General features: G+C 37.8%; 1 protein-coding gene across 3 annotated transcripts in view; it reads left to right on the plus strand.

The window, feature by feature from the left end:
- LOC126473559 (G protein-coupled receptor kinase 2) overlaps positions 1 to 13,548 on the plus strand; it is a 164,728-nt gene that overhangs the window by 90,604 nt on the left and 60,576 nt on the right. For all 3 annotated transcript variants that reach the window (XR_007586481.1, XM_050100693.1, XM_050100694.1), the window contains 4 exons: positions 4,047 to 4,251; positions 9,196 to 9,342; positions 11,224 to 11,398; positions 11,494 to 11,609. Coding sequence is in view for 2 of the 3 variants with exons in the window: in XM_050100693.1 (XP_049956650.1) it covers positions 4,047 to 4,251; positions 9,196 to 9,342; positions 11,224 to 11,398; positions 11,494 to 11,609 (643 nt within the window). In the remaining variant the exon portion in view is untranslated. The remainder of the gene's footprint in view (positions 1 to 4,046; positions 4,252 to 9,195; positions 9,343 to 11,223; positions 11,399 to 11,493; positions 11,610 to 13,548) is intronic.

A 13,548-nucleotide genomic window follows, 5' to 3' on the forward strand; every position in this document is an offset into this window, starting at 1 on the left:
CTTTGGTTTGAAAAACCTTTGGATTCAGGACTGTTTTACACTTGTAATCTGATACGATGACACATTGCCAACATCTGCTCTGAACTGCACATATGTACAGCATCTTAGTGGCCCTTAGTAAACTTTACCCTTGTGGCACAGAAAATTTCACAATGAGAAGAAGCAATTCTGAAGTGGTAATAGGTAGCCATTTCCAAGCAAACATTGAAGTTTTCGCTCTTAATGTAAATGTAGAAGATATCAGTATGTTCTCTTACTATGCATCAGCTACCATATTGATGTTTTTGGATGAATGTTCACCCAGTTCGTCCTCTCTTTGTCCTTTGTTTTCTCCAACATTTTTGTTCTGGACTGTATACTGTTTGTATTAAAAATAATGAATCATATTTTTTCTGATGTACAGTACACTTGCCCCAAGTGGATTTGGAAGGAGGAGAAGTCTCTTTCAAAATTCGCCTAGCATCATTTGCTTACAAGCTACTGTGCGATTTTACTATGGTTTATTTTACCCATGTATAGGCTCTTTATTTAGGTTCTGTTGAACCGTGTTGCACTATCAAATTTTCTGCAGGACTCAGAAAATAGATTATGGAGACATTAACCATGACCCAAGAAGTGCTCGAAAGTGAAATCCTATCAAATGCTGTTGTGTTCAGGTGACACAAGTGCATCAAAGACAGCTGAGAGAGAATGAACAGGTCAGAGGCCAAAGATATGTTCATTGTCTTCTTTGACACCAAGGGTGTTGCCATCATAAATTTGTAACTGAGGGACAGGCCGTCCAGATGCTTTATTCGTGGAAATGCTGAAAACATGGAAGAGAAGGGAAGGCAAAGGAAAACCATATTTATGCCTAATATTGTTGCTATTTGGAAGCTGCATAATTTCACTGCACCAAGCAACACTTGCTTCCTGGTCAACAACTACCACATCTGGAACAACACTGCAGTAATTCCCCAGACCTCCCTGCAATCCTGTTGTGGCCCTAGCAGATTTTTTACTGTGTCCCCAAGTGAAGACAGCCCTCTAGGACAACACAGTGGACACGCACAAGGTCAAAGCAACATTCAGAAAAAGAATTAAAAAGATTCCTTCCAAAGGTGGAAAAAACTTGTGACATAAGTGTGCCAAGACCCAAGAGTACTTTTTTGAAGAGTTTTAATTGTTTGTACATGTTGTCTCTTTTTGTAAGCCTCTCTTCCACAGTCACAGCTATACAAGTAACATAGGGTGTGAACCATCTTTTGTAATGAGCAAAGTCATTAATTCAAAAATTGTAGCCTATTAGAGAAATCACAACATTATGCACTAAAAAACACAAACTGAAATGTAAATTGTATGAAACACACTTGCACTTAGCTGACACCACAAACAACATTGCTCTTCTCTCCTATGCAATACACAAAGTTGAAGAACACACCTGTAACACCAAGGAACATGTAAAATAAAGACAAAAAAGCAAGTGAAAACACAGATTGACAGATACACTAAAACACTCCAACACAAACACAAAAGTAAATGAACATTAATATGAAATTTGATCTTAGAATCTGAGAACACACTACTATCTCAAGAGCAGAGGAATTGTATGACCACCAAGAACGTAGGTCCAAGAAGAATTCATAGATACAAGACATGAACATAATAAAATGAGAGCTGACAACAGTATCTGAAACTCTGAAAACAATTAGCGAGAAAATGCACAGATAAAACAAATGATAACCAAGGTTGACAAGTGGAAGTCAACAAGAGTACGGTAACAAAACACAAGAAATATTACATAGAATAAAATCATAAACCTCAAGCTTGACCAAACAAACAGGTTCCGCCCATAAATGAAAAATGTACGGGAGACTATAGAACACACAATTGATGACAGTCAAAAAGCTTGTAATGCTCCATAGCTCTGGAAACAACTAAAAATTCAGAAAGAAAACACACCCTTGAGACCAGTCGTAAAGTACAGAATGGCACCTACATGCACCCTCACCAGACGTTTGTTAAAGACACCCACACAACCGTACAAAACACAGAATGATAGAACAGTTAAAAACACAGAAGAACTAATAATCCACATAAAAGACATATGCATTCCAGATACAACTATGTTGATATCATTTGATGTAGAAAACATTTACTCTACAATCCCAGTATAGAAAACAATCTAGATAATAGAACAAGACCTAGATATTTAAATCAGCTATCACTGGAACACATCTCATTGTTAGAGATAAGCACACTCCTACACCTTATTGCTGACTGAACCTACTTTGAATTCAATAAATAATTTGGTTAAAAGAGGAAGGATTGCCAGTGGGATCCCCCATTTCAGGGAAGTTAGCAAATATCTTCATGAGCAATATAGAGGAAAGAATATTTCAAAAAATAGTAATTGGAAAATACAATCTACTATACTTGTGGAACTTTGTGGATGACATCCTCTGCTTGGTAGAGGAACCAGAAATGAAGATAGAACAGCTATGCACATCGATAAACACACTTCACAAAAACATAAAGTTCACTTTAGAGAAAGAACATACAGGACAAATAAACTTCTTAAATAACCATCGCAACAGACAAAATACTATACCAATCTTCAAACCACTTACAGTCTCAAAAACAAGCAGCTATCATATATATGCTACACTGATAAAACACAGTACCACTAGATCAACACAACTACAGTAAAGACTTAGACATAATATCTCGGATAGCAAGAAACCATTAATATGACGAATCTCTAGTTACAAAACTGAATAAGATAAAACAGAAACACACAAAAATAAAAAATAAAGCTAAAGAAGTAAAGCAAAACACCACACAAATGCAGGTACCCACAGCACTCTCTACAGACATACACATCACAGCACCACTAATACACAGTGAGGCCACAACATTAAAGCTGAACAGATGAATTGAAATCCTCTCAATTATGGAAACAAAATGACACACAGAATTGGTAACATCATCAAGAAACAACGAGTAAAAGTAGCCTACCAAAGTTATATCTCCATACAAAAATATTTCCAGGAGGAGTTTTACAGCTGCGATGCTCTGTACTTACAGAATACCAGCAAAATATTTGTAATAATGTATAAAGAGTGTAGAGCATGGAAATACCTGTTGCCCATAGAAAAGCTCCAACAAGTAAATCACCACCCCACCACAATAGAAACAGACATAAAAATAATCAAACACAGTAAAAAAAAAAACATTTCCTAACACAACAAAAAACTTCATAATTCAAAATGTAGTCACAAAAAAGAAATATATAATAAATAACCAAACAAACTTTAGCAACCAGACATTATTTAAACTAATAAAACCTGTAGTAGATAAACAACAATCCGTCTAGCCACCATAAAAACAATACTGCATACACCAGGCAACATAACCACTCTTGATCACTTACCACAGTACCATTACAAAGTAGCTTTAACAAAGTAATAGTTTGCACAATCAATTGTCATTTCCATTGAGCATGTGCATGCCCCCACTCCCTAGCCCCCATCCCCACACAAGACACACATGCACACAGAGGAAGAGGGACAGAGTGGGAATAGCAGATGTTTCCGCAACCACAAAAACAAAACAAAAGATGGTCACATCATGCATATCAATACAAAGTACTTGAGGTGTAAGTGGGTGTACACAACATGAAAATATTCAGTAAAGTACAGTGTACTGAAGTCAAACATTTATATATAAGAATGTGAAAAAAAAAACCATGTGTAATAATAGTGATGTACCACTGCTTAATATTAATTTAAAACATGAGTACTGTTTACGATGTTGGCAAACAGATTTGTAAGAAAAGCAGTATTGTTACAGTGGCCACTGAAGATGGCTTAAAATAAAGAGAAATGAACATGGCTTAAATAAGCATTTTATTACAGTTGCGAAAAGTAGTATATAAACTATATTACTTGTTAATTGCTTGCAGTGATATCTTCAGTGCATTTTTCCCAATTTGGGTCCCATTGTTTTATATGCAAACACTGTACATAAATTTTAATCTCCGTCTTAATTTTTTTTTTATTTTTCAGCCAGCCAATCACGTATAAAACATTCAGAATGTACAGAGTTTTAGGAAAAGGTGGTTTTGGTGAAGTGTGTGCTTGCCAGGTGAGAGCAACAGGAAAAATGTATGCCTGTAAGAAATTAGAAAAAAAACGAATTAAAAAAAGAAAAGGAGAAGCCATGGTTTTAACTGAAAAACAGATACTCCAGAAAATCAATTCAAAGTTTGTGGTAAGTGACCCCTGTTTAACTTGCATTTACTTGTTCATTTTGTAGAGGAAATAGCCACATAATACATTCATTTTGTGTATATACTGCATTGAAAGTTATCTGTTTCTCAGAATGCTAAGAAATGTTCTAATATAATAGTGTAGCCCACCTAAAATTGTTTCAAAATAATGTGTCTGTGAATTATATGATTTAAAAATTATCTTGTCTTTAAAAGGCTATTGAGAGTTACAGAATTTTGTTTAAAGAATGCTGTGGTGGTTCATTGGTGTTTAGACTACAAGTGGCAATTTTGTCATCCTAATTTCTTACAAAAGATCATGGAAAGTGGCAAAAAATTGCACAGCTATTGCTAGCAGCTACAAATAGCTGTACTTATTTGTTGTTTTCCAAAAACTCAGGATGAAACACACTCTTAAATAGCTTTAAGTGAAATCCAAATTATTACTCTCCCCTGCCATCTCCAACTCGCCGTTTTTTCCTAGTTGGATATTTGTGCGTTAACCCACTGATAATCATCCTTTTGTATACAAGCTGGGATTCTTCAGTAAAGAAATTATGCACATGTTCTATGTAGAGTGTGTACTGCTACTTGCTATTGTATGCAACTTAAATTTCGTCATGAGTCACTGAATACAATTTCCAATTAGAATACTACTTTTTCAAAAGTATTCACATCAGTGATATTACGTCATGGGATCGTTTCATGTCAGTTTAGTGTCTTTATTAAACTCTTTCCGTGATATGTAGTTATCATTACGTGATCCAGTGACAGTCTGTTTTTGAAATTAATGTAGAGTATTTGTGAGTTGTTACTGCTGATTCTCATCTTTTTGTATCCTGCCGCTGTGTTGTTTAAAACTACAACTTTAATAATAACTCTACAACATATCTGCCAGAACCTGGAATCTAATCAGTTTCATGATTTTACCACCTCCTGTCCCCTCCCCCTCCTCCCCTCTCTCTGTAGTACACTCCTCTCACTGAGTTGTGTGGTATTAATGCTAGCATATTTCTGTAGTTTTACAATCTTTCATTGGTCCGCTGTGCCGCTGTGACATTGTGTGTTATTTGTATGATTTTTAATACTTCTTTTGTGTGTTTCGAATCAGTGACACAGTGACTGAGAAGGTTACTTTTGTGATTTGACCATTGGCCGACATGTGCTGGCATATAAACATCGGAGTGTTAAAGTAAACTGTCCTCCTTTTCTGATCATTGTCACAAGATTCCTTTTTTCCTCAGTATCATCTAACCATAAAGGCTGATGATTACTCTTCTTGTTTTGGTCTGTGAATGCTGTAGTGCAAGTATCAAGTTTCACTTTTGTCAACAACTTCACAGTATCGTATTTTTATTTTGGTGAAGTATATGCAGTTACGTTGTCAAAGTACAGTAATGAAACTTGCATTTGGAATTGAAAAAGTTTGGATGATGTTTTAGTCCAGAAGCTGTTGCTCATCTTACATTTTCATCTGTCACTACTAACTGTCATTACTATTTTGGAATATTACTCCATATCAGATGGGGCTTACAAGTGATATTGAGTGTATACAAAGGACAGTATGAATAGTCACACAGCTTTTGTCTGCCTCGTAGGCAGGAAAACTGTGTTAAAATTATCCAGTGACCTGTTGTTGTGGTGGTGTAATTATTCTAGCAATTACATGGGACTATACTGTAAAATATGATACAGTAAGGCCGATGAGCACCCAACTAATATAAATTAGTGTTGTAGTAATTCTTACTCCTATAGTCTGGACTAATTTAGTAAATTACGTCTGTAGTAATGTATTCTTTCAGTAACTGTTGGAGAGTTCAGTTTGTATTTACTGCCTTAGTTATAACTGAAGTGGTAACGTCTTTTTTACTAAAGAAGTAAGCCATTTCTGTGCACTGCTGTCACGTGCATGTCATTTCCTCTTGAAAAGTATCGATTGCCAGCAGACAGTGTTGCATCGCCTTTTGACAATAATATCACAGTAGGGTAATTTATGTTAGAAAGAATTCTTAAAATTAAAAGAAATTAAATGCTATTGTATTAATGACAAGATCCGTGTATGACGAAAAATAAATGTGCTATTAATGGGTGTATCTATTGGTCACCCCTTAACCCCATCATCTACAGCTACTGTTGGTAATAATTGGTGGATGGTACATGTTAATTTAAGTGGCACCACATACTTTTTTTCCCCCAGCTTGAGATACGAGCTAACAACAACATGCAGATAGTCAAGGACAACTTAAGTGTTAAGAAACATTAAAAAAATAAGTGGTTTGCTTGAACAGTGAAAAAGTACGTAACTGTTATTGAATTTAAAATGCACGATGTCAACATGCTGAAAAGCAAAATGGACACGTTGGAAAAAGTAATTTGGAAGGGCATGAGACAGAAAGCAGAGGAAATGAAAGGTAAATGTAATTGAGAACAATTTCAAACTGACAGAGTATTTGAGACGAAGCTAGATGATATATGTCAGATGATTGTTGATATTATCCCACAAGTTTCTGAGGGGATAATTCGAGTTAATGATGATGACACAGCTGAAGATAACGTGGTCCTTTCAAGCAATATCGATGATGATAACTACTCTGAAGATGGCTGTGCAATTTTATCCCATAGTCATGAACCTTCCATTCTTTGATGGGACCTTGTTAGAACATGTGTCCCTGAAAAAAGGCAGAGAGCACGCAGTTGAAGTGAAGAACAGGGAATTGTTCAGAAAGGCAAATAAGCTTCATTTGCTAAAAATGCAGTTAATATGAGAGTAATACAGTGCAACAATTTTGTTTATCGAAAGACAGAGAGAAATGATGGAAGAAGAGCATAACATTGAAATGGAAGTTATGAATAAGCTGAAAATCAAAATGGAGCCAACTTCAGGTTCTAGTTCTTCATGCAATCTGCTCAAGAAATTTAGGTTCTGTAAATGAACATAACTATGTTTTGCATGTATAAAACATATGTTATTTGCTTGATTTTATTTCAGCATAAGTACATTCTAATAATTATACTATGACCCAGTGCCTTATTTATTCATTTAAGATGGAAAAGTCTTTACATTCTTCTCTCATTTTACTAGCAAACTAGATTTAATTTTAATTAAAATAATTAAGTATAAAAGACCTTCTGACAGCTTGGCCTGCAGCTCTTGCTTCTGGGTGAAGAGCATAGATCAATAGACCTATGCCATTCACCTCCACGGTATCAGGGTGAAACACATTTCCAGCTTCTGCTCCAAATTTTTGCAGAACTACATCAGCCACAAATAATATTCCCACACTTGCTTTGTTTAGATTACATTGTTTTAGAGAGAATTTTGAAACATTTCTCCCAACATGTGGTTGCAATAAGGGCTGTGTTGTAGCACTCTTTAGTTCTTGTTTGGTGTCAAAACACAGACATCATAAGATACTTGGAGACAGACAGTATATCCACTATCTCTGACAAGCAACTCATCATATTGTCCTTTTCAAATTCTGCAGCAGCTCTGTTTTGTCCCAGACTCGTGCAACATGTGTGGAACCCGTTTGTCATACTTGAATATTCATACTGGTATCACAGATGATTTTTGTATTGTATTGATAGAAAGGAAATTCTTGAGATTTCTGTATGGTTCTGCTTGTGCTCCAGAAGAACGAAGTATGTATATATGCAAGGGTGCACATGCCCAGGCCCGCCCCATAGCTGTCAGTGAAAAGAAAAAAAATGTAATGTAGTCAGATACCTTTCTTTCAAGAAAGTAATTTAAAATCTACTTACAGGTTGCCACTCATCTTCCTAAGTATTAAAAGTACTCCATACCCCCAGGTCCGATATATCTACACAACCTATGGCCCATATGACATTTGGGAATCCACCAATTCAGTAGAATTCCCTTTTGTTCCTGGTTCTGTGACATGACACATATGAAGGCTTAAAGACAATTAAACTGTTTATCACACTGTTGAAAGCTCTTCCAGCAGTGGTACGATGGATATTAATGAGATCCTGTGTTTGATTTGGTAAGTACCAGTGCAAAAGATTCACAGTCCACAAAGAAGTTGGAGTGTAGGAGACAAACCATGATTCATGTCAGAATTATGTCACAGTAATGGCTCCAGCACACACTGCAGTGACTCTGAAGTTTCCTTAGGAAACACAAACTGCTCTTTGAAGTCAATATCGCAGTACATTGTGAGTGGGTCTTTTCTCTCCATTAAAACTGTCATTCTTGGGATGTGTACCCCTTCTGACATCTCTATATATTCCTTGTAGTCCAAGTAACCCATAGAATTCAATATTTAACATGCAGAAACCAGTGAGCACACCTTACTCTTTAACTTTACTTCTACGAATGCTAAGGAGTAAATTTTGGCCTTGTTTCCTTCTTAAGTTACTGTTGTAGTAGTGTATTTTTTGAGAATGCTCTCCACCAGTTATGGAGTAAATAAATATTTACTTGTTTAGTATGGTACTCTCGAATGGCAGTCGCCAACTTCCCTTTATCTTAGTAACTTACGACTAAAGTTTCAGTTTCTGACATGTTCCACACCCACGAGAATCATCTCATTTTTTGGGTCTATGGAACAAAAACAGAATCTAATCTAATATAAACTTACTCTTGATTGGTTCTCGCCTCCCTAAAAGTATTATCTTTCATGTAATAAATAATAATTTGCATATTGTAGTTGTGGATAATATTTCATTGTTTCTAATGCATATTTCTTATGCTGATAAAGATGAGATTAACAACAGAAATGTAGGATCAGTGTCAGCAAAAGTGTGGAATGACTGCTTTGCTACAGATATTGTAGTTTGATGATTGAAAACTGAGCATTTTATTCTGGGTGACACTGTTATATTCCTTAATTTTTACACATATGCACTTAATTTATACAGTGACAGAAGTATTTAAGAATAAATTGTTATTAATATTATTTATGAATTATTATTTATTTTTCCAGGTGAGTCTTGCTTATGCTTATGAGACTAAGGATGCTCTGTGCCTTGTTCTGACAATCATGAATGGTGGTGATCTTAAATTCCATATTTATAATATGGGTGGTGAGCCTGGTTTTGATATTCATAGGGCTAGATTTTATGCAGCAGAGGTAAGTTCCCTTCAGTTTTGTTGACTGCACCCTTTCACAAAGAACAAGATGTCCACTATTGCCTTCAGAACCTAATATTCTAGTTCCTGCACCAATTACCTAATTTTGTTTTATTTTCTATTATTGTTACTATTTCTGGATAAATGAGGTGCAAAAGGAAGAAATAACTAGCTTTTTCTATCTTGTGAAAATTAAAGATAAGTGCACATATGTTGAGATTTCTACACCGTAAATACACTCCTGGAAATGGAAAAAAGAACACATTGACACTGGTGTGTCAGACCCACCATACTTGCTCCGGACACTGCGAGAGGGCTGTACAAGCAATGATCACACGCACGGCACAGCGGACACACCAGGAACCGCGGTGTTGGCCGTCGAATGGCGCTAGCTGTGCAGCATTTGTGCACCGCCGCCGTCAGTGTCAGCCAGTTTGCCGTGGCATACGGAGCTCCATCGCAGTCTTTAACACTGGTAGCATGCCGCGACAGCGTGGACGTGAACCGTATGTGCAGTTGACGGACTTTGAGCGAGGGCGTATAGTGGGCATGCGGGAGGCCGGGTGGACGTACCGCCGAATTGCTCAACACGTGGGGCGTGAGGTCTCCACAGTACATCGATGTTGTCGCCAGTGGTCGGCGGAAGGTGCACGTGCCCGTCGACCTGGGACCGGACCGCAGCGACGCACGGATGCACGCCAAGACCGTAGGATTCTACGCAGTGCCGTAGGGGACCGCACCGCCACTTCCCAGCAAATTAGTGACACTGTTGCTCCTGGGGTATCGGCGAGGACCATTCGCAACCGTCTCCATGAAGCTGGGCTACGGTCCCGCACACCGTTAGGCCGTCTTCCGCTCACGCCCCAACATCGTGCAGCCCGCCTCCAGTGGTGTCGCGACAGGCGTGAAAGGAGGGACGAATGGAGATGTGTCGTCTTCAGCGATGAGAGTCGCTTCTGCCTTCGTCCCAATGATGGTCGTATGCGTGTTGGGCGCCGTGCAGGTGAGCGCCACAATCAGGACTGCATACGACCGAGGCACACAGGGTCAACACCCGGCATCATGGTGTGGGGAGCGATCTCCTACAATGGCCGTACACCACTGGTGATCGTCGAGGGGACACTGAATAGTGCACGGTACATCCAAACCGTGATCGAACCCATCGTTCTACCATTCCAAGACCGGCAAGGGAACTTGCTGTTCCAACAGGACAATGCACGTCCGCATGTATCCCGTGCCACCCAACGTGCTCTAGAAGGTGTAAGTCAACTACCCTGGCCAGCAAGATCTCCGGATCTGTCCCCCATTGAGCATGTTTGGGACTGGATGAAGCGTCGTCTCACGCGGTCTGCACGTCCAGCACGAACGCTGGTCCAACTGAGGCGCCAGGTGGAAATGGCATGGCAAGCCGTTCCACAGGACTTGATCCAGCATCTCTACGATCGTCTCCATGGGAGAATAGCAGCCTGCATTGCTGCGAAAGGTGGATATACACTGTACTAGTGCCGACATTGTGCATGCTCTGTTGCCTGTATCTATGTGCCTGTGGTTCTGTCAGTGTGATCATGAGATGTATCTGACCCCAGGAATGTGTCAATAAAGTTTCCCCTTCCTGGGACAATGAATTCACGGTGTTCTTATTTCAATTTCCAGGAGTGTATATTGAATATTGAAGTAGGCAACCAAGATATGCCGGTCTTAATAAGTGATTAGTGAATTTTTATTTGATAGTAATCTTTAATGAATGCTATCCTTTTTAATCAGGATGTACCATCTTTTCATGAGAAAGGACAATTTGTAATTTTATTATATTCATCATGGTTATGACTAAGTTTGATTGCTGTGTTCTGTGTTGTATTGAAAGAATTCTGAAATGTTGCAGGTGTTGTGTGGGTTGGAACACTTGCATGCTCAAGGAATTGTGTACAGAGATTGCAAACCTGAGAACATTTTGCTGGATGACCATGGACACGTGCGTATATCAGATCTGGGTTTGGCAGTTGAAATTCCAGAGGGAGAGATGGTCCGCGGCAGAGTGGGAACTGTTGGTTATATGGGTATGCCATCTGCTGAATATCTTGACACAGAATGCAGAGTTGCTCGCAAGTATACTGCGATTATGATTTTCTGTGATTTTTCTTTTTGTCTGCAGCTCCTGAGGTTATTGATAATGAAAGGTACACATTCAGCCCTGACTGGTTTAGTTTTGGTTGTTTGATATATGAAATGATTGAAGGTCAAGCTCCTTTCCGAGCAAGGAAAGAAAAGGTAACATTATCTGCAGTAGAATGTATGTAGCTGCATATTAATAAATTTTTTAGTACATTTTGTGCCTAAGTGTGAAGTACTTTGAAACAAGAAATTTGTTTAGTATATGACTCTTTGGTCTGCCACCAACACATTTTGCGAATCTCAAAATCTTTCGTACAGGCAGCTGCTCAACATCGTCAGCAGTTGCTATTTGCTATCCATCAGTAGCAAGTAGCCACCACCTGCAGCTGACAGTGTTGAGCAGTTGCCTTGAGGAAATATTGTAGAATAAGCAGAATGTGCTTTGGTGGCAGACTGAGAGCCGTATATTGAACATATCTGCTGAGAAAGCGTGAACAGTTGTAACAAATTTATAATTGACAGAGAGTGAAAGTTAAGACATTATAAGGAGATAAAATGGGCAGTAAAATGCATTATAGAAAAACATTACATTATGCATATTTATTTACTAGATTGCACTATTTAGACAATCACAAAGTCAGCATATTTATATTAGCATATTGTTGTTTATATGTTTAAAGTACATAACTTTAAAGTTTTAAGCAAAACATTTGTTTATCAAAATCAGAATTTTTCGAAAACACCATTTTACAGTTTCCTGTAATTAATGAACTCCATTTCCCTGTCACAGTCTCCAATATTTCCACTGCATCAGCCACAATTTTTACGTATTTCATCAAAGACTCCCCCGTTTCTTGAATCTGGCAGATCACTTATGCCACGAAACTGAACTTGGCCATAATGAAAATTAAGTTATTTCTCACACTTCAAGACTCAAGAAGTTTCTTCGCTGCTACAATTTAAGATGCTTCATCCTTCAGAGTGATGACTACCTCAGTTATACTCAGGAAATTTGAAGTGTAGTAAACTGCTGTTGAAATCAATGTCCTCCATCTCATTATGATAGGTCGAAGGGGCAGAGGTATATATGGTGCATTGTCTTTAAATGATTAATCCTTGGCAGGGCTTTCACAAACATGTTTTTAATACTGGAAATCAATTTGTTGACATCCAGAAACAAGCTTCTGACACCTTGTAAAAAAACATTGTGTTTTGCAGGTCATGTGAAGCATGAGTGGAAAAGGCACTTTTTAAGTGTCTCAGCCTTCCTCATATATGGAGCAGGATCTAAGAAAAAAAGTAATACAGTGTCATATTGATTGTCTTCAGGTTATAGTAACTGTAATGAATTGCTAAATAACAGTGCAATGAGTGAATTGTTAACTTTTTTGGGCACTCTTTTGTAAGCAGGAATGCTGTTATTGATTCACCTGAAAGATCTGATAGTCTGATGTCGATATTGCCAATAAAATGAACTGTAGGATCAGTTGACTCGTTGATTGAAATTCAAATCTTTTTACTTTAACTGTAATTATTTTCATTATTTCATTGTAACGTTCATTCAAGTAAAGTTTTCACAGACTTGACTCAGACTTATCTAAAAACTGACCTAATGTAGGAATGTGTAGTTTCCACAATCGGGTGCAGGCATGAATTAAAGCTTTACTCAAGTCAAATTCAAATTCCAATTTTTGACTCAATGTCACAGTTGCCATTGAAAGCAAAGAAATCTTCTTCCCAGTAATGTTGGTAAATGCATTTTTGTGCTTGGTTGCCCTGATATGTTGAGAAATTAAATATTTCTTTCATTGTTCACTGACTGCTCAGAAGTATTTTACTGTCAGTAGAAAATAATTTCGGGTTGTTACTAGCTACTTCACACAACAGTGTCAAGTGAGAACTGAAAGAAAAGGAAATTTGGAAGAACAATGAAACCATGTGTTTGCTCTGGCACTCATTGTTGCTTTTGAAGGACATATGATCTGATGGGAAGCCAAGTAAACACATGGCATAATACTAAAACCGTTACCTTCTATGTGGAGGTTCAATCTGCTGTATCCTGTTACTATAGTCAGATCCACGAACGATGGTGGTT

The sequence above is a fragment of the Schistocerca serialis genome, chromosome 4 (assembly GCF_023864345.2).
Source record: "Schistocerca serialis cubense isolate TAMUIC-IGC-003099 chromosome 4, iqSchSeri2.2, whole genome shotgun sequence".
Taxonomy (NCBI): domain Eukaryota; kingdom Metazoa; phylum Arthropoda; class Insecta; order Orthoptera; family Acrididae; genus Schistocerca; species Schistocerca serialis.